The sequence below is a fragment of the Strix aluco genome, chromosome 14 (assembly GCF_031877795.1).
Source record: "Strix aluco isolate bStrAlu1 chromosome 14, bStrAlu1.hap1, whole genome shotgun sequence".
Taxonomy (NCBI): Eukaryota; Metazoa; Chordata; class Aves; order Strigiformes; family Strigidae; genus Strix; species Strix aluco.
The window spans coordinates 21,388,441-21,411,001 of record NC_133944.1 but is presented as its reverse complement, the minus strand read 5'-3'; the positions used below and the strand labels follow the sequence as shown (position 1 = coordinate 21,411,001).

Genomic DNA, 22,561 nt, shown 5'->3' with positions numbered 1-22,561 from the left:
GCCTGCCTGGCTATCTGTGCTCTTCAGTGGCATGTACAGCCAGATTATAACCCTTGCACCAGATGCAGTGCAAAAATGAGCCTTTGCCTGTTTAGCTTGCTTAAAGCCAATTAATCAGCATATAAAATAGTGCCAGTAAAAACCATTTACGTAAGTGGTGGCCATCCTTCTCCTGCTTCAGCATCTGACTCTTTCAAAGTTTCTATAGTGAAGTTAATATAAAGTATCAGAAAATTCTGTTTCGAGAAACTGGTTAAAACACTTGTTCCTACAAACTGAGATACACATGGCCATGGACCAGGCAAAGAACATCTTCTGCACTGTATATTCATGGAAAGGGTATGGGCTTTAGAGAAACATGGGAAAGCTTACACCATCTTCCTTTATGTGAGATGGCCATAACCATCCAGCATGCTTGCAACAAGACAAACACTAGATTTGCATATCCCAGTACCAAGGTGTGTTCTTTCCTGTAGATGACAGCAACCACGGGTGCTAAATGCAGAAGGATCCACCTCAGAGGTCTGCATAAAATCCATGGATTTAGAAACTCCTCTGAGGTGGCAAGATGAACCTTCTCTGGATCCATAGGAGCACTTCCCACATGCAACATGTTCTGCTGAGCCGTCTCTGCAACGTCTTTGAATTGTGCTTCCCACCTTCCTCTCAGAATATGTGGTTTCAAGCAACATTTGTTGCCAGGATGCATTGCTAATACATAATATATTGGCTGGAAATTAGTATTTCATCTCAGAGAGAGAAAATGTTACAGGCACTGCTTAAGAGGCAATGAATGCAGAAGAGTTTGAGGAAGAAATCTTGTGAGACAAACAGAGCAAACCCATAACCAAGAGAAGATAGATCTATGGAGACAACTAAATCCTGCCCTTTGAGACAGACTGCAGATTCAATCCCTTGATGCTCATTTTACCGCTGGAAGGAGATCTGTTCTGCTATTCTGTTGCAAGAAAACGTTATTTCTCCACAAAGCTTAGCTCTGGATATTTATTATAGGGATAACTTCCAACTGAAAAGCAAGACTTGCTTCTTTTTTACTGGTGAGGCTTTGCAAGAGGCATGCTATTTCCGGCATTCCTGGGAATGGATAGACATGCATGTAATGTTTCCTCTCCAAACCCAGCACCCCCAAATATCAGCAAGAACCATCCAACCTTCAAAACAAGCCCCAGACTCTTTGCACACAAGGACTGCCCTGTTGACCCATCACCTACCATCAACAAAGGGGCAAGCAAAGACTTAGAGGTTCCTAGCTGCATTCTGACAGCTTTCAAACGACACTGCATAACACACCTTACATGCTGGAGATTCCTCTGAAAGAAAAAGCAAAAGGCTCAAAGCAAGGAAAAAGTAAATACACTAACCCTGAGGAAAGCAGTTAACGATTCTGCTACAGTGACTAACAGAAATGTAACTGAGTGATAAGTTACAGATCAACTCTTACCCAAAGATTTTACATGGCCAGTTGATGGTAATCCCTGCCCAGCTCAGCTCCACCCCATCCCAGCAACAAGACAGAGGATGGGTCTACCTTGAGTGTCTATTTCCATAATTCACTAAATCATAAGCTTATTAATAACAGAAGCCATTGAGACACACAAAGTTTTTCCTCAGAAGAGAAAAAAAAAAAGAGGACATTAGAAAAAGGTAGAGAATAAGGCATCTAAGGGTACAAAACCACAAGCAACAAAACATTTAGCATAGCACATTAACTAATTATGTACAGCACTATCATGCACTTCATCCTACCAGGAAATATAAAGCCAAAACATAAACTCAAGACAAACAGCAAAACAAAAATAAGAGAAGCAATATTGATTCACTGTATCTGTTGAGTAATCAAGCTTCTTACCATTAGAAATGAGCTGCAAATTTTCTGGATAAGCCAACTTTAACCTTGGAAAAATTAAATCAAGCTAGACAGGGACCAAAGAGAAATGTAGCAGGGTTAGCTCTATGAAAAAAAAACGAAGTACAGTGTCCAAATGTGTAATTCCACAGGGAGGTGGGTCTTTGCATCCAGCTTCCACTATTTAGCTTTCACTCGGACCCCAAGATGGAGCTGTGTCTTTTAGTCAAGACAATGGTGGGTCTTTTGACTACTGAATTAGTGCTTGTTTCAGATTCATTAAAGCCTTTAGGTTTTTGTATCTACTTAACAGACAGAGTAAAAGGATTTAAACATGCCATTTTCTGTTACAAGCCTTGGGGCAGGGGAGGAAAGAAATAATCAATGTTTCAGAGTTACTATATGGTAACCATAGCAGGCAAAAATCAATTACTGCTGAGAGGATCTGGAGATAACATGCAGGTTCCCACTCATCTATTTGAAATGTGGTTTGGTTTTTTTTTTCCCCCCCCCTCTCCATTTCCTCCCCCACTTCTCTTCAGAAATGTCTTTTCTCATACATTAGAATCTGGCCTGAAGAATCCTACTGGCTTGCAAACACATTTAGAGATAAGGATTTGCCATGATACTGTACAGTATCCCCACCTGTGCTCTTCCACTTATCTGAGATTAAAATCAAATCCTTCACAGATTGCTACTTCTGCCTTTCACACAGAGTTTGGCTACACTGAACTTTATTATCAGAGAAACCAAACAATGATGTGGCTTTATCAAGAACACCGTGTAAGCCGGACAGCCACCCTCAAAAGAAAAACTGCAGGACAGATTCGGCAAATTAGCAAAAGCACGTGACATGAGATGGGAAAAATTTCAGGATAGATAACATTTAAAAAGGAACCAAATAAGAGCTGGTACTTTAAAAGTCTGTGAAACGAGTGATCTAGAAAGGACAGATCCAGAAATCCAGTTCATACAGGTCTGAACAACAAGGAAAGGATGTCTGTTTAAATGATGCCAAGCTCAAAGCCAATAAAAGGAAATAAATTTTAACACAATCTGTAATTGAATTGTGGAACTTACTACCACAGGAAGATGGCAAGGCCAAAAACATAATGGGATTAAAAACTGACTCAGTATGCATATGGATATTGACAATATCTAGAGCTGTGTTTAACACTAAAATTGTGGAAAGAATTATTATTCCTCATGCTTCAGAGTTTTAACCGATCTCTAACCACTAGAGAACGGGGTGAAACCTAATAAAGCAAGCAGATATCCCCACGAACATCTTTGTCAGTGTTTCTCCTCTGGATTATCCGGTGTTGGCCATAAGCACATAAAGGCAACTGAATAGATGTGTCCCAAATATGATCTAATAAATCAACTATGACAAGTTTAGTTTCAGCTAATCCCACATCTCCAAGTCTAGGATAGTCAACTGAACCGTCCAAAAAAGGTTTAATGAAGCTGCTGAAATTGAAATTAAGCACTGACATGTTTACCACAGTCTTTCCTCATTCACCAGCCTTTGAACAGCAGTCACATAACACTGGTGAAACACAGAAATTCACTCAACGGTCAGAATCCAATATAACTGTTAAGCAGGTATTCTTTATTAGCAGCGCTGGGGTCACCCTGGGGATTCTCCACTTTTGCTCCCTCAAAAATACCACAAGTTTGAAAACCTCTCACCCCTTCCCCACCTCCACCCCACAATAAACACTGAGGATATCACACAATGCGGAAATTGGTGCTTGAAGAGGACAGTGCACAGAGACCTGCACTGCAGTCACAAAAGTTGGCAACATGCTGTTTTATCCTCTATGAAGTTATTTTAAAACTTAAGTCTCTCCAACCTTCTCAAGCCATTTTTACTAAGCAACAATTAAGCATGCTGCTCCAATTAAGCTAAAAAACAACCTGTTAGCTGTGGCCCAAAATGCTGCATAAGCATATCCCTTCTAGTGGAAGCACTGCATATCTTGCATGCTTGCTGAGAAACAAATAATGGAATGGTGTAGAAAATTCCAACTCATCTCCCTAAGCTTCTTTTGGGCATTTCCACGTGCATGAAAAGCCAACACGAGACATTTTGCAACAACTGCTTTTTGTTTAAACATGAGTTCAATATTTTAGCTCAAAGCAAGTAAATAACCCTCTTACCCCCAAAATACTGTCAAAGCACAAACCTGAGTAAAGAGTGGGCAGAGGGTAATAAATGAATCCAAAGTAGGAAAGCAAAAGAAATAATTTACAGCTGGAGTAAGGAAAAAAAAAAAGAGAGGGTAGAAGAAAGATGAGAAATAAAGGACAGGAAAGAAAACAGAAAGGAGGCAGCGAGAACTGAAGTTGTGCCAAAAATCTAAATGAGTGAAGCAAATGCACGTGTCCTTAGTTCCACCTCCAAAGGCTGCAACTTTCTTTCAGGAGCATATCTTGGCAGGAATAAGAATTCATTTTGACTTCAAAAAGGAAAGTTAAAAAACATCTATACACACCACCCAAACATTTCTTCTGCAAACTGCCAAAATTTCAGGCTGCCGTTTTGCATGGCAAAGCTCAAGTACATCCATAGTTTGATGCCCAGGCATTGGTAAACACTTACTAGTTAGTGACTATTTTAAACCAAAGCTTGATAATGCCTAGGATTAAGATGTTGGATGTGCAGTCAAACTGACTAATTACTACAGTGGAGAGGAGGGCATGCACAACAATATACCTGTGGCCTTTCCCAGACTGCTAAATTATGCAAATGGTTTAGTAATAAACCCCAGTGGAATTCATCAGTGGAGTAACACTTTCAAGAGGCCTGAGTAAATTAGAGGGGCTTGAAAGGAAGAGAGGGAGTAGAGAGCTGCAGCAGCTGCTGGTTTTTCTAATAGATTTGGTGAACAGCCTCGTTGGAAAGAAAGTGTCCAGGGTTTTCTGCTGTCTGTAGCCACAGGAGTTCAGTGAGACAGCCTGGCCTGCTCACGTTACAAACTTCCCTTGACAAAGAGCGATTTGTTTTGTACTGCTCACAGCACCATGAGTTGAGAAAAATGCTCAAGACAACGCTTATGTAATGAAGACACTAGCAAAAAATCCTGCAAAAACAACAGTTCAGAAGAAAGGTAACAAACTCACTTCTCTTTGTATAGGTCAGCTCCAAGCCATTCTGTCCCATGTTACAAAAGTTTGCTGGAGATCAGAATTCTTTTTTTCCCTATTGCAGTTGGGAAATTTTATTTCTCCTTTTCAGAAGCGAACTGAAAAGCCATATTGATTTGAATAGGTACACATCCATTTTTTAATCCCAAACCTATAGCTTAAACCCATTAACCCATCACAACACTGGGACTAAAAGCTTCTGCCGTCTGTGAAAAGTCCCTGCAACAAGACCTCTGCATGGCTATGAGCAGGGCTTCCCAAAGCCCAGTCTCTCTGCTTCCAATTTCCAGAGGCACTAGAAGGACATACCATGATCCACTCAGGAAAGAATTGGATTACTTCAAAAATAAATACATTTTTAAAAAAAACAACAACTTCAAACTGTGGTCTTATGCTGTTGCTATCCAAAATGCTGTTCATATTTTAGAAGCCTAATTTACTTTGTTAATTTTTCACATTTTTTTTTCCCCTTAAATGCAACAAATATTTGGGTGTAACCAGTTCCACTATTAAAATTCCAACACAGCCCTTCAGACCTTTTATTTCAGAGCTATAATCAAGGTACAGGAAATCTCCAAATCCTCTCCTATAAAGTCTATGCTTTCTTCGTAAAATATATCAGTATTTTACAAAACAAAATGGAGTGGTGCTTTGCAAAAGCTACATTTGAGCCTCAAATAAATAAATAAAACCATCTCTTTAGCCCAAGTAATTGCTCTATCACATGATACATGGAGGTGGCAAATTGCCATGTTGCAAGAATCTGCATCTCAGCATTGTTTCTTCTCACCAATCTGTATAACCACAAAGATCAAACTGTTCTACTAATTTTTTCCAGCACCATGAAAACACTAATTCCAATAGTTCATTTGCACATGCTGAGCACACACAGTCTAGGTCAGTAGTCAATACAAGGCCTCAGCAAGCACTAAATTAACAGGACGGTGTGACATTAAGAGGTATCGCGTTGCCAGAAGTGATGTTGTCCTGGTAAGATGCAACACAGATCCTGAAAGCCATTAATGATCCCACAGTACTTCTTGCAATAGTAACATTGCTCCAAACAAGGTCCTGGTGAAACTCCGACTCAGATAACCACATCCCACCAGCTGAGGCTTGTTCTTGAATTTCAGCTACATGTGGTGTTTTAAAGGGTCCTGCAATGCTACTGAGAGAAGCAGAGATGTTACACCTCAGCACAGGAGAGGCTGCAGTTTGGACATGTGAGCTCCAAACCGCCTTTTATACCGTATTTGTCCCTTCACAGGGCTACGAGTTAACATTCAGTTAGGAACTGGACAATTTTCAAAGGGCAGAGCGACACAGCATAAGGAGGAAAAAAGGGGAGGAAGGGAATGAAGTGTTACAACTCGAAATCTGGTCTTTGTTTCAAGATATTTATCATAGATACTTCAAAGATGGTTATTAAAAGTCTACAGTCGTACCTATTTGAGATGCAACGAACATATCTGGATTAAGCAGACAGGAAATATAAAATGTGCCAGGACATAGCAGAATTTAAATAGATCAATAAACATAGCTACTAGAACAAGAGTTCTCAATTTTTCCATCTCATGACCTTGCATTAGCATAAAGTTTTTCATACTCTCTTGTTTACCCATGATGAAAGAGAAAGGCAGATGATGTCTCTTCTCTCCCTATTCCTAGCCCCTTAGGGTTAGGAATCCATGATCAGAACCACGATGAACTGGAAGATCACCACATAATTACACCAGTTAGCATGCAACCAGGCAAACAAAAGAAATTTGAAGAATTCAGTATCACAGCATTTATTGAGTGATTGTAATCTGGCCAACTAACAAAACACCAGAGTGTTCTACATTAAGTAGAACCATGGTTTGGGTTTTTAGGGGGTGCACGTGTTTGTTTTTAAGGTTAATAAGGCCAGGGTAATTTAAAACTGCACTGCTAAATCATGCTATTAAACCAGTACTGAAAGCTAGAGAAAACTGCTGCTTAGATGTAAACTAAACATGTGAGGGAAAAAGCGAGAAGCAAAGAAATAAACACCCAGAACCCCCAAATACATTCCCAATGTTCTGGGCTGCTTTTTTCTCTTTGTATACAGTGCCAAAAGGAGCTTTTTCATTTTGGGGTTTTTTTTTTTTACTTATAAAACCACAAAAAAACCCAACAGAACCACCCAAACAACCAAGCAGCACCCCACGCTGGCTATGAAATAGAGAAGCCTGCACTCAAACCCTACACGCATCCCATCTACACGCACCCTGGCGTTTCCCAGGGCATTCTCTGCCCAGCACAGGCCTTGGGAAACTCAGGGCCACCCTGTTCATTTGGAGGGGCCCTGGGAGGCTCTCAGTGCCAGGAAGGCAGCAAACAGGCCACCGAGCTCCCAGCTGCCTCGCCAAGGCTGTGAGCTGCAGAAGCCCTTGCAAGTCTCATCACCCAGCAGAGAGTCAAAGACAGGCTGCAGTTTTCCTTTAGAGGTTTACGTAAAATGATTACACATTACCTAAAAAGAAGGGAGACTTGTAAACACGTCAGAGACAAGATGAAGAAGTTTCTGTAATTTATATTTCTAAGGTCCACATCCCTTAAGTCCATCTGCTGCATGTCAAGATACTCGTTCATTCCACTTCACTGCATTCTTCAATTCTGTTAAAAATGCCTCTGGCCACCTTTAATTACCAGAATATTTATATTCTTCATTTTCATGCCTAGATGTATACATTAAGGGTCAAATCCTGAATGAAATCAGTGACACAACCTAGGCAAAGAAGATAGCAGGGTTTGATACTGACATGCACTAGTAATGGGAGGAAAAAAATTACTTCTGAGAACCTTTGTAGAGAGGTAGTTTTGGAGCTATTTTTAGAGCATAAGATTCCTACAGCTTTTGAAGAATTCACAACTACAACCACAAATAATATTTTTCATTCCAACTGCAGCAAAGCAAAGGAACCAACAGCTAAGACTGACCCTAAAAAAAAAACAAGGTAGAAGTTTGTCCTCTTGCATTTGCTATCCTGGCTCTGCAATGGTTAAAAGGTCCCACAGCTGTGCTGGCATCATCGATTAGGGTGAACAAGGAAGCAACAGAAAAATAAAGCCACCTTAATTTCAAGCTCCATTAGAACTGAAGGACTTGGGGAGGGAGAAATCAATGTTTGGCAAATGGGAAAGGACAAAATCTACAAAAGGAAAAATGCATTTTCAGACTAAGCTAATGCAAACAATGGATGGTGAGCAGCACTTGAGGTTGCCCCTTTAAGGTTGTGTCAGCATTTCCATTTATAAACTCTGATTTTAGTTACACTCTAGTAGATTACCACAGGCTTTGGTATTATTCTAGCAGATACCACAAAGTACATCACAAATGGTAATATAAAATAGCAGTAAGAGCTCACTGGTTGAATAATGCACCCTTTCGGTACCTGATGTCAGAGTAAGCATTTTTAAATTGAGTCATACACATACATACACGCAAACAGAACATACAGCGTTGGGGTGAGCATCATGGGACCCAGATTCTACAACACTAAAACAGAAGTCAAAGCTGCCTTTGATGCAAAGCCTGTTTACATTACTCTGAAAAAAACTGAAAATATCCCATATACTTAATTTCAGTCTGCCTCAGTTGCCACTTGGACAGATTTCAGTCTAACCTTCTGCCCTCATTTAGATAAAAGCTCTTTATTTCTGTATCTGGACCTCCAGAGAGCTACTCAGTCAATACTCTGAACATCCACATCCAGAAATCAAAACCAAACCCTGGTAAGCAACCTTTAATTTCAGTTCTGCCTAGATCAAAAGGCCAAGGTGAAACGGTTGTACAAATGAGATAATTCAACAACATTTTCCTTCAGTATAATGGAGCCAGGATTTCACCTCAAACTTTCTAAGCAGATAAGCAGTGTACGCAAGGAGAGCTCATGTCCATTTCCAGCACTCATCTTAAAAGCAAGACACATCTTAAAAGCAAGAGCAACACCATTTCTTAAAATTCCCGTCATGACTTTGGGCTTAGACATTTCAAAACAAGCATACAGAGGGGCTAAATCTAGTTTCAAGCCATCATGATCAGAACACAAAGCACACAGTAAAGCGTAACGTATACTTTAATCAGTCAAACTACCTTAGTAGGTATGAACCAGGCCTTGATCCTGCAACTGACCCCCACCAGGTACCCCAAACAAGTCTACTAGAGCAGCACACCAAACCTCTCTCCAACATCCATACATAAACCAAACAGCACACGTGCAAAGGCCAGGTCCTTGCTCCCACGTTACAACAGTGCAGCCTTCCCATACACTTGTAATAATTCCTCCTCTCTGGCTGCCGTTACTGAGAGAGGTCTGCTACAACAGTGTTCACTAGAAGGGGACATCACAGTTTCCACCTTTGGAAGAGTGAAGAAATACCTTTTCTGAACAGAATGCCAATATTATGTTTATACATATATACCTCATCTTTGACCAGCTTGCATGGTCAATTTTTAAAAGCCACAAAGAAACAAAAAAACCCAATGTGCGTTTATGTGCTAAATATGGCATCAAGAATATCAAGAATCACTTGACTACCATATTCAACTTTGAAAAGATTTTGCCAAAATAGGGCTTTTTGACAAATTCAGAAAATCTTGATCTTTATAAACTCTTGACATAGGAATTACAAACTTGATTGGCTGCAGGAAGTGTTTGTGGTGTTCAATGCAATTTAAGAACACAATCTTTGAAATGAGAAAGGAAAAATACAAATTCCTATGATTTAATGGCAAGCCTAGAATCTTTTTCATAATCTTCCCGGCCTACTGCTCCAGTGGGAGACATTTCCTGGACTCACAACCCTTTTATGTACAAGTAATCTACATTTTACAACTGATAAATAATTCAGATAATTAATTGAGCTGCAATTTGGTGCACTCCTTTTCAGTCAGCACTATGGAGTACCATTTAAAAGTGTTTCTGTACAGAAAGTACCTCTTGGTTGTTAACCCAAGCTAAGGCTTCTATTAAGGTGAATTCCTAGATTCTTTTAACACTTTCTGAATGTCTCACATCAGTGTCCTGGGACTTCATGCCCTAGGATGCTCCCCTCTGATTTTTCTTGCTGTGTTTTACTCTCTATATAAGAGACAGGGTATTTCCTGGAATTCTCCTCCTGCTGTGCTGACTGCCACCATTTAAGAAATTATATTCTAGCATATCTCTCTATGCTACCCACATACGGGCTGCTAGAATAGACCGCAACGAAGGAATGAACAGAGACAGTAAGTAAATACTTCAGGTAAGAAGGCCAGAGAAGCTCAAGCAAACTGTCAGAGAAATCACTGGATGCAAAGGAGCAATGTGGGAGCACATGGCAGGAAGCCTAAGGAGTAGTTTCATGTTGTAAGAGCTTTGATAGAATTCAAAAGTGAGCAGAACCCTAAAATTCATACAATAAAGATTTAATCATATTTGTGACCTTCACGTAAGCAGTCAAAGGCCAAGCATTACATCTATGCCTCCATCACAGGTGCCCATATTTACCTCCAGAGGCACCAGCTTCTCCTGTGCTGTGGTGTACGTAGGTTGTACCAATGCAGAGCCCTGCCGCAGCTTTACAGGGAGGAAGAGCGCACAGACTTGCAGTTTCAGGGACTTACCTGAAAAAAGTTTCAGCCTCTTAATCGAATGATGCTATACAGTATTTATGAACTGACAACACCACCTGCTCAAAATGAAGCTTGAGGGGTACCACACATACAAGAATAACTGAAATGTTAAAGAATCTACAAACAACAAGTAAGTTTCAGACAGGATTTAAGGCTAAATAAATTTGCTGTGAACTCCATAGGCTTGTGAGTATGTGTGTTGAGCATCAGGAAAAGACAGGTCTGAGAAAGGACAGCTGAGCCTACAATACTGACAACAAACTGTGAACCAAGTTAATTAAGTATATGGGAAGAAGTTTTTGTTGGTTAAGAGTAGTGGTAATGCTAGAAAGTACAGGCTGCAGGCTTGATGCAGAACAGAACAGCCCTTCCCAACCCACAGAATTAAAGCCTACCAGTATGCCTGTGTAAATACTAAGCAACAGCAGAGGTACAGAGAAGTCCTGTAAAATGAGATCCACACTGCCTTCCAGGATACAACAGGAGCATCTTGGGGAGGGGGAATTCCACACAGTGTAAAGGGATAGCTGTATGGGGCCAGAAATAAACATAAGCCTGAAGAAGCCTTATGAAACTAATTAGCTAGAAAGAATGAAAACAATTCCCAACAATCATCAGAAAGTATAAGAAAAAGTAACAATAGGAAGAAGCTTTTGTAGCACATCTTTAAAGCATCAAATAATTTTAAGACCTACTTGGTTAACACAGATAATCAGAAGACAACAAGCCGTGTATAACATGAAGGTCCTCTTGTGTAACTAACAACAAAAACTTAATAAAAGCTACTCTGAAAGGCCATAATCCTGTTGATGACTGCATACCAGAACCTACAGATGAGTGCAGAGACTTGACCATACACTAGGCAGGTTACTTTCAGATAACAGACCATTGTCCATCAGCCAGACAGCTTGAGATTTGCCTGCAAATATCTTCAGACAGAGCAGAGGATGATGTTCTGCAAAACAACATAAAAATCCTTGCACCTGTTAAGTGCAAAACAAATGGGGATGAAACATTTAAAACTGACATTTTACTCATGCGCCTGCAAGATGATCTGAAACGGAGCACCTTGCCATGCTTCCCACTGCAAATCAGTCTTAGCTAATTTACTGTGAATGTTTTCTGCACGTGGCCTGCAAAAAAATTTAAGATTCAAAGCACACATGTATTAGGCCTCAGACATTAGATTTAAATTAAAGTGATCACTGATTAAATCACCAGTGTTAATCATGATTCAAAACAGCAAGCAGGGAACTTTGATTTAAATGATAGATTTTCATCCCATTTTTCATTTCTACTTTCTAGCGGTTTTCCTAAAGGACAGGCTGAATCTCATTGGCCGATTTGGCCATTTAAACACATTGATTTGCAATTAACTACTGGGTTTATGCTAAATTTGGAGCTTTTCCTAAAGAAGAGGATACACTTATATTTATATATTCACAATATAAGCTTATTTAAGAAGCACAGTATCTATTCAGAATCTTAAATATTTTTATTAAGCTTGAAAACAATGAATGAGAAATGTATTTACTACTTGAGGCTTACACACGCTCTTACACATGTGCTTTGCATCAAGCTCTACTAGGATGAACTAGAATCCTATGAGAAATAGACCATAAAAAAAATGTTTAGTCAATTAAAATGCCTTATATAAAGTAAAAAGTATCCAGATTGTATTTCAAAATGTTTGCATTTCAAATTCTCTCTAAGACCAAAGAAATCATTAACTTTAGTAGCAAAAAGACAGATTGAAAATGATGGATAGACACAGAGGTATTTCAGCACCTAAACATGCAAACAGACCAATAGTGTACAAACTCTGAAGAATGCCTTTGCAAGGTAAGTACCCACTTCCCACAGAAATCACCTGGAGTTGAAATCAATGGGTCTCAGATACCAAATTTGTTTAAGCACGGCTGAAAAATCTCTTAATTTCAGGTGGTAAGATATTTAAAAAAAAAAAAAACAACTCCTCCCACATCCTTCAAGCTTTTCCAATTAAGAAGTCTCATCTGTCACTTTTTAGCTTGAAAAATTATTATTTTATTTAAATAATGTTAATAGTTTATAGCAAGCTTAGTCCATAATGTCAACTGCAATGAATTCAAACTTAAACACTTTGTTTTTTAAATAAATGCATTTGAGAAAAACATTCAAATGTTGACATGAATCATAGACAAAATATACTGTAGATGAGAAAATATACTGAGAAGACCACCAGAATCACCATACCAAATGATAAGACCTTGAGATCTGGAATAATTAAGAAAGAAGAAAGCCTTCACATTTTGGTTAGGTAACCAGTAAAACCAAGTAAAATGTGAGTATTACACTGTCCTATCAGATTTCTCATATGCCACAAATCTCAGATCCAGTCAAAAGCTCCACTGCTTCTGGGCTTGAGAAAATACCGTAAGATTAGTTTTAAAGAAGAAAGGAAAAACAGAAATTGAAAAATTAACAGCAGTAGTAAACCTAAAAAATAAAAGTAGAGTTCTTGGAAAAAAAAAAAATGTAGACAGAATGAGGTCAAGGAAGACATGTGCCAAGTTTAACATCACCAATTAGAAATACAACATCAGAAATTGGAACAAAGGAATAACATGACAAAAGACAGAAAGCAAACAATGCCAGTGGTTTAGAGCTCTCACTCTATGATGACGCAATAGATAAAGTCACCACATTTTTAGTGAAAAAGAGGGGAAAAAATCATCTGGGGAATGTGAGAGAAGATAGCCAAATACACTAGGAATTGCCAGAAGGTGAAGAGGTGCAAATGCACAAGAAGAAATCCCATCTTTAAGAAACATGTCAGATGCTCTGAGCAGTCAGCTCTCACATACGCACAGCTGCCCCTCTGCATTCCCAGCCCAAGAGGACTGAAGGCAGCCCCAGCACGGAGGAGTACGAGGAAACGTCTCACCACAGGGCTGGGGCACCCACACATCCTGCTGGCCTTAGAGAATAGGGGATTAAGTAAATCTGCCTGAAGGCAGGAGACCACAGGGCACCTAACACTAGAATGAGACTAGACTAAGGGCCTGTCCACACAAAATGGACAGGCACCCAAATGCTTAAACAAAACATACCAGTAGATCAAATGGGGTAACTTCACACACCTCCCTTCCCTTTCGGAAGTAGTTTAGGGCATACTATTTCTGCAAAAAAGAAGAACTTACAAATCCTTTGACCCTCCTAACTTAGCCATCTGCCAGTAAAGAGAGAGAATATAAGCTTCAATATGATTAACCAGTAATTCAGACTTATCTTCAATGCAATCAACAACATCAATTCCATAACCAGCTCTTAACAGAGTAACAAATACCACAGATTTCTTCATCATGAAGATACTCTACAAGAGCAGGCAACTATCATAAAGCAAAAGTAGATGGGTCACATTAATTTCTAAGACACCTGGGGAAACGATCTACAGGAAAATTTACAAGATTAAATCTGTTGTAAAAAGATGAAATACAGCAGAGTCTATCATCAAGACAAGGCTATGACATCCGAGTTACAGTGAAGATAAAGCTATACTCACCTCTTTTGCACATTGACTTAAACACCTCCTATTCCAACACCTCAAAAATTACAAGTGGTTCCACATGTGTTCTTCCAATCAGACATAAAAAAAGGTCTCAAAACTATGAGGGAGAGGTATCCCTGTGCAATTTAGGCTTGCAAAGCCAACAAAGACAGGTCTGCAAAGGCAGTAAGTACATACCTAGTTCCACTTGACTTCAGCAAGAGTTTGGAACTTAAAGTACTTCTGCTGCTGTGGTACTTAATGCTACTTCTGATAGCTAACTCAAACATCTTTCATCACTGAAGGCAGCATCTTTCCTCCGTACTTTCTCTAGCCAGTGAATCAAACACAGAGCAAGACTATTTCCACAGTGGCCTTTGAAGAACTTTGAACCACAAGGCAGGAAGGGCAGTTACAAGGGCAGTGTAAATCACGTGTCAGAAGCGTCCCTACCTGGATGTCAGTGTCCTTCACAGGTTCAAGAGGCTCAAATGTAGTGGCTGCACTTAGACTCTCCAGTCGCTGCGAAATGTGAGATATATCAAGCCCTCTAGACCCGAGAAGAACAGACCTATAAGGAAAAAATTGTACAGGTATGAAATTAGTATTGAACAGACAGAACTCTTAAACCCAAATTCATTGCCAGTATTTAGGTCAGCATCCAGCCACGTACAGACAGTGCTCTCAGCTGTGTTATGAAAACTGCACAAAAACCAAGCTTTGAACAGCCCTATGTGTATATGTAACCACCTCAGCCCTGCTGAACTCTTTCTGCTGTTCCACTGCAGTACTGCATAGCTGCCAAGTCCTTCCAGATAGAAAAATTCTATAGCATGTTGGTAAATGTCTTCAGCAGCGGCCAGAACAAGGTACTGCACTTTTTGGCTTTAGTGCCTGAAATCAGGAATGGTAGCTCCTCAGATAAATCCTTCAATTGCTACTTTTTATTTTTTTGTAAGTAGGAAAAAGGTGGAGGGGAACACACCCCCAGCTTTGCAGTCATTCTGTTTCTCTGGAGGCATGTCCTCCTGGCAAGACTCCCCACACATTAGAAACCAAACCCGTAAACAGCTTCTACCCTCTGCGCAGTTTCCAGTGCCGGTGCTCCGTACTTACGCCTTAACATCTGCAGTCTCCTGGGAAGTGCGGGTCAGCGTGCGGGAACGCAGGCGCTCCCCAGCCTGCTGGATCTCCTGCAGGTTGCGCTCTACATGAGGGAGCTCGGAGATACCTTCTGTCTCCGCTGCAAGCTGTTCTGCCTGCTGGAGAAGCTCTCCAAAGCCTTCAGTATCCATCTCAGTTGCAGGTTTCACTCAAGACGCAAAGAAGCCTTCAGAGAAAGAGAGAAAAATTCTTGCTCAGCTATAAAGTTTCTATACCTACAGGGACACAGGCAGGCCAGCAAGAGTGGGTCTTCTAGAACAGGATATTCTCCTGCCCATCCTCCCCAAGCACTAAACATCAAGGAAATACTTTCAAGTGGTCTCAGAGAGCTTTGTATTACAGGCCTATGTTCTTAAGGCAGATCTATGGACCTGTCAGAAGATGCAGATGCCATATGACAGTTCATATATTGCCTTGATACAAAGGAGAGTGAAAGCAGAGAAGTTCCTGTGAAGAATTTGGTGTTGATTTAGATATATGTGAATACAAGTAGTTTATAGCTAAGTAGTTTGGGTAGTTGGACTCAATGATACTTATGGGTCCCTTCCAACTCAAGATATTCTGATTCTATATTTTTTATATATTCTAAATGGAGACACATGCATAGGTGTATATATATGAGGGCTGAAAACACACATAAACATGATGTTAAATTAACAGCAGAGAGATGAGCATATACGTGTACATAGACAGCCATAACTAGCCATCTATTAAAATGTGTCAATCCATGCATCAGTAAACCCCCAAAGTCAAAAGAAATAAGTACATGTGGTTCCAATGTACAAGATGCATTTAACTTTGATGCATACAGAAAGTTTCACCAGTGTTTGTGAGAATTGCTTGCAGAGGCCAAATGAGAGTTAAAGAAACTACACAGTGTAAGGCAAGGGCTGTAACAGATGAGGTCATTAGTGCATCATGCAATTCCAAATTTAGAATGGAGCCTGTTATTTGTACAGAATGGACAAAAATGGACATGCTTGGGATCAATGTGGAAAAACAACATGTAGCTGCAATGGTGTCCACATTAATGAAATATGAAACCCGAACGCTCAACTTCACGCACCAAATCCATGATTTGCAGCTAAATCAGCTACATACTACGAGCACCTGGCATCTTTGTAAAGCCACAGAAGATCTTAGAACTCTAGTCTTGCTGAATGGTGCTACAGACATGGGACTCTCCAGTACCATCTCTCTCTCATAGCATTTACACCCTAACCCAAAGTGCCTGGGATCAAATAAGACAAACCAGATCTCAAGCATTAACTCCAACTCAAAAGTAAAATCAGTGGAGACTATCTGGTTCAAGGGAGCCCACCAAGAAGAAAACAGGGCATTTTCACAAACTAAAAATAGCCTGCAGTTCAAGTATTTCTTGGTACCCCTCAACCAGAGCAAAGCAATTTAATAGTATAATTTTAATATTCCTCACATTCTCAGTCTCACCACCATTCCCAACCAGAACTAGCAGTGCAATAGCACTGCTTGTGTCTGTCTGGACAAGCGATTTAAAAGCACTGCATGATGATTCATTCAGACATATGCAATTAGAGAAACTGATCCCTACTGCCTGGGTGCCAGGACAAACTCTAACAGCCGGCATCCAGGAATGGAGAATTTCACAAGCGCTCCCCACCCACTTCTGGAAAGCTGGGAGCTACCGGGGGAGGCAGCGATATTTGCACTGACTTGTTAATCAGGTGAGATAGCAGAGACTAGATTTGTTTGAACAGATTCGCATGTCACCGAGATGGAGGGGAATGGGGAGGGGAGGTGGTGGAAATAAGCGGTTTCATGCCCTGCAATGCAGTACAGAACATCTTTCCAGTGTGTACTTGCAGTAACTCCGGTGCACCCCTGCCAGAAGCAGCCTCTGTTGGCAGACACCGACCAGAACAGCCACACTCCCGTACAGTTAAGAACTGATCAGATCCTCCAGGAGCAGCGACTGCAAGAACAGCACAGAATTCAGCTTGATTTGATCCGATCTGGTCCACTTCCTCTTTTCATTACCAACAAGATTAAAAGCCAAGAGCATAAGAAGGCACTAACTTCTCAGAGCACTGAAACCAAAAGCATGGAGAATCAGTGCACTATAAAACTGCTCCCAAACCTGCACTTTTCAGCTGCTGTCTCCACATCAATACCATATAAGGTCTATCCCATAAATTTGCCAAGGTAGGACAATTGCTGCAACTCAGAGATTGAATTAAATTCAGCAAATATAGAATAAACTAGTTATTTTGGAACAAGTTAAACTACCTGTGATTATAACCAAGCACTGGAAATGACAGCTCAAAACTTATCTAGAGAGCCAACACTAAACAGCTTTTTCTAAGCGACAGAATTCAAATATTTAGTCTAACAACACGAACAACTTTGTCTCCACCCTGACAGAATTTACTGCATTCAAGAGACTGCAGTCTGACTCTTAATGCTGCTGTGCAAGATGGAAACTGCTACCACAGTAACGAGCAGAGCGATGGCAGATTTTCATGTCTAGCTGGGGAAGGAGCAACAACTGACACCTAAGAAAAAGAAAATACATCAGAAATTAAACTAACTTATTTGAAATCAGATCAACCTTGGGCTAAAAGCCAGGACTGAAAAGGCTCTTCTGTAAAACAACTTTGATGACTTATCGATAGGAGCTGCTGCATTAGACTACGATTCCATTAAACACCAGTTTAATGCTTCCCCAACATTTAAAACCACAAATAAACGTTATATATTGTACGAGTTGACTGGATTTAAGCCAAAAAGAAACTAGAAAAGATGATGACAGGTTTCTTAAGTCTATTCAGGTTATAAACGATGACCTAAGAAACTCTAAAAACTCCTCAAGAGCAGTACAATGCTATCTAATGAAGAACGTCGTAGCTATTATACTCCAAATATGGCCACGATGAACATTTTACTGTACTAGCTTCAGAGAGATGCAAAGCTGAAATACTCCAATGCCTGCACGTCTCTTGTATTTCACATACTGAGCGGCTTTGTGTCATCTAATTAACTAACTTTTAATTTTTTAGTCTATTTCTCAGATTTTTCCAGTGCTTTGAAGAAATAGAAAGGAGGAAGACTGCACATGGGAGAAGGAAAGGCTCACCCACTACATTCAGAATAGCGGATGGACCAATACAGTTCCACAAGTTACAAAGAGATTCCTCAAAATAGGCAATGGAGAGAGGAAAAAATCCAGTGTCATCCTCTCACAGAGGCTCCCACCCCAGAGTGCTCAAGAAACCAAGTCTGACAAGCTTCTTTTGGAAGGAAGACACAAGAGCACACTAGTAAGAGAAAGTGGCCAATTCTTTACTTGCTGCAGCCAACCTCTGAGGCAAAAATGCTTTTTCCAAGCCCAGGCTGCTACAGATAGTGTAGCAGCTTCTGTCTACGAAGCTAAACATGAATAAGTAAAAGGCCCATTCTGCAGGCCTGGGGAATTTTGTATGAACAGCAGCAATAATACCTAGCTCTTGCACAGCACTTTGCATAAGCAGACATCCAGACATTTCAGAGAGGAAGTCAGCAACATAATCCCCATGTTACAGTCAGGGGAACTGATTAAGAAACGCAGAGATAGAAATCAAAGAGCAGGTGGCCAAACGTTTGTTTGTTTTTAACGGAAAGCACAATGACATTTATAGGATATTAGTCAGACACTGAAATAAGTTGCCTCCTAAGAATGCAGACACTCTGTCACTGGAGCTTTTTACGAGTAGGACAGGCATAAAGAAGAAATAGTGTAGGCCTACTGACCCCTCACCAAGAGCAGACACACATCATTCATCATTGGGGGTCAACTCTTGTAGACTCTTCCTGCCTTATTTTCCATGTTCCACAAGTGGAAGTGACCAAGTACAACCCAAATAGCCGCTGCACATTTACATGCTAGAGGGTGATCTGCTGAAAAGCACAAAAATAAATGCTTAATCAAACCTAGCAAAGGGGAAACTTCCATACCCTAGCTACACTCAAAACATAAAATCAGGCTATGGCCAGCTTAAAAAGAAGTACCTAGAAGATCCAAGCTATACTTGGTACTCCATCTGGTACAACAGCCCGTTCCCCCAGCAACAAAAGGCTGATGCAGGAAAATCCTGAATAGGCCATACAACAATCTTCCAAACTTATTGTTCCTTCTACCACCCACCAATTAATCCTCCCCTGCTTCCCATAATGACATTCAGTTCTGTATGTTTTGTTCTTCCTCTCATCCGTAGGTAGACATGGAGTAGTCCAATCTTTTCATGATCTCAAAGAGCTCTTGCAGTACATATGTTGAACAAAAACGCTTTTTCAAAGTTTTAAAGGCAACAACATTCAGTTATTTGCTCTTGCACTGCGAGAAAGGACAAACAAGGGCACACCACTCTATCCTGTTCGTTATCTAACCTGGAACCAAACAGTAGGCATTTAAAACTATTTTTTCCAATATACACCATCATGCATTTGTCAATACTGCCTTTTATCTGCCATCTGACTTTGAAGATCCTCACAGTGGTCTCAAGTCCCCACTGTCCTGAATAACTGACTCAGCTGGCATTTTTGCTGTCTTACCACCCTCCCTCTTTTCCAAACACTTAGTACTTATTTTAAGCACCTGAATCTCACCCGACTCAGCAGGGCAGTAACTTTCACAGGGTGGCAAACTGACCCTCATTAAATAGAGCATTTAGTTTGGTATTTGAAATTCCTTACATGAAAACCCAGATCCTCCCCCCCGCACTGAATTTCCTGTGATACTATCACTACAGGAACATTATGGATTTAGATGACAATCACACATATTCTCCAAGCAATTTTTAAGCTTTTCCTATTTGTAAGCCCCTAGAGGTTTTCCCAAGGAGTAAGAAACCTTTTAGAGACATAAGCAAACAGCAGTATAGCACGCAGGAACCAGCTTTTCTTTGTCACCCTCACCTTAGTTCTCCATGACCTAACTACTGTCCCTTAAGACAACATGACCAAATTGAAGGAGGAGGGAAGCAGCCCTTGTTTGCACTTGGACTTCAGTTCAACCCCTTCCACTCGCTGTTAATATATTCTGGTTGAGAATAATGTTGGGACACTGATGGCACCCAGCACACCACAGTAATTGCTAATTAAATACCAATACCCAGTACATCCACAGCTCAAATTTTAACACAAAGACAGTTCAACATCACGTCACAGAAGTTTGGCTGTTGCCTGCAGTTGGGACCAAGAGTAACTTATTCTGTACATTTCATGATGATTCTAGAAAATCAAAACCGCAACATGGAGCGAATCCTGTCTAGGAGGCACCAGCAAATAGCATTCTTCATGTTCAGAAATAGAGTTTTTGCATCCAAGATGCTCTGTAAGAAATCCTTACAGTCAGTTTCACCCCTTTTTGCATGACAAGTTAGCACTGCTGTTGGCAGAGAGGATTTGGGAGCTGAGGCAGAGGGAAAGGGCTAGTCATCATTCTCATTCAAGGACAGTCCAAAGGGTCCACGTTAAGCATGTAAAGACAGTTATCCTGTCCTGCCTCAAACCTACTGATCTGAAAAACACAAGAGTCCTGAGTATCATACATGGTTTACCTTCAACATTTGAAAGTCTTCTATATCCTGCCAGACATATCTGAAAGCAATGCTTGGCAACTGTGAGGTCACATGAGCCTACCAAAACCTGCTGTGAAACAGAGTTGAGCCAGGGACAGTGTAGAGAACACTGTGCTTTTCCCACACTCGCACCATCAGATACCCGGCAGCAGGGGCTCTTCCCACAGCCAGGAACCAACCAGTAATCCCACCATGGCAAGGAATGGCCCCCAGGTGCAGAACTTGAAACAGAGACGCCAAATCATGCACATACACACATCTACTCTCCTGACACCTCCCCAGTCAGACAACGAGCTTTTGCTTCCTAAAGCACCAACATGGCACCGTGGTTAAACGCTAAGGTCCCCTTCTGCAGCTGGGCTTTGTGCTGCTGACCAGCACAAACTAGCTCGGATGAAGAGACTACCCCTCACACTTACAAGGCCAGCCCCGCTGCTTTAACGCGGGTTATTTTTCGGGCAGAGATACACAGAAACGCCCGAGGAGCCCCAGAGAGGCACACGGGGAGGCCTGCAAGTGCTCCCCACCAGCCTCCCTCCGCAGCCGCCCGCACTGCGGCTGAGGAGCTCACCAGGGAGCGCCAGGGGCCGTGCCGCGGCCCGGAGCTGGTCGCACCCTGCCTCAGGCAGCCGCCTCCCTGAGGGTGCTCTCCTCAGGGAAGGCCCCGCCGGAGTGCCCCACCACAGGGCCCGCCCGGCGGCCAAAGAGGGAGCCCGGGGCGAGGGGAAGCTGCCGAGGGCTCAGCACCCGTTGGGGAGGAGGCCAGAAGCCCGCACCACCCACCGAAGGAGGAAGAGGAGGCAGCAGGAGGAGAAGCCATGACACGCCCGCAAAGCGCCCTCACCTACCTACCACCCCACTCCAGCCGCCGCGCCTGCCGTCCCCGCGCCGCGCGCCCCTATTGGCCGCCCTCACGCCCTTTCCCGCGCTCCCATTGGCCGATCCGCCGCGCTTCCCGGCGCCGCGCGCTTCTATTGGCCCATCTGCCGCTCTTCCCCGCGCGCCGGCTCCCGCCCCCTCTCGACAACAACTTTATTGAGGCGCCCGCAGGAGGACCCGGACAGAGGGGGAGGGGGGCGGGCTGTTTCCGGAGATCGAGGGTTCGAGGCTGCCACCCGCCTCCCCTCTCCGTGTGCTCGGCGCTGCGCACGCCGCACCGCGGCGAAATCACCCAAAAAAATACCAGAGAAATGCAGAAAGAAATAAAGTGCATGGAGTTTTTCCTCTGTCCTCCCTCTTCCTTCACAGTCACCACTAACTCATGATGACAAACCCCATCAGAGAGCTGATTCCGTGGGAGGTAAAGTGACGGCAACAAATCAGAATCACAGAATCATCTAGGTTGGAAAAAACCTTGAGGAACACCTAGTCCAACCATTAACCTAACATTGACAGTTCTCAACTACACCAGATCCCTCAGCGCTGGGTCAACCCGACTCTTCAACCCCTCCAGGGATGGGGACTCCCCCCCTGCCCTGGGCAGCCCATTCCAACGCCCAACAACCCCTTCTGCAAAGAAATCCTTCCTAAGAGCCAGTCTGACCCTGCCCTGGTGCAGCTTGAGGCCATTCCCTCTTGTCCTGGCGCTTGTTCCTTGGCTCAAGAAACCCATGCCCCTC

General features: G+C 41.9%; 1 protein-coding gene across 3 annotated transcripts in view; it reads right to left on the bottom strand.

The window, feature by feature from the left end:
- The window catches only part of NUP93 (nucleoporin 93), an 85,089-nt gene that overhangs the window by 61,217 nt on the left and 1,311 nt on the right, over positions 1 to 22,561 (bottom strand). The window contains exons 1-3 of one of the 3 annotated variants that reach the window (XM_074839208.1): positions 21,791 to 21,865; positions 15,301 to 15,514; positions 14,638 to 14,755 (exon numbers count right to left, since the gene is read on the bottom strand). In XM_074839208.1, coding sequence (XP_074695309.1) covers positions 14,638 to 14,755; positions 15,301 to 15,479 — 297 coding nt within the window. In that variant the 5' untranslated portion in view covers positions 15,480 to 15,514; positions 21,791 to 21,865. Of the gene's footprint in view, positions 1 to 14,637; positions 14,756 to 15,300; positions 15,515 to 21,790; positions 21,866 to 22,561 lie in introns of those variants that run through there. The other 2 variants (XM_074839210.1, XM_074839209.1) reach the window with 2 other exon arrangements.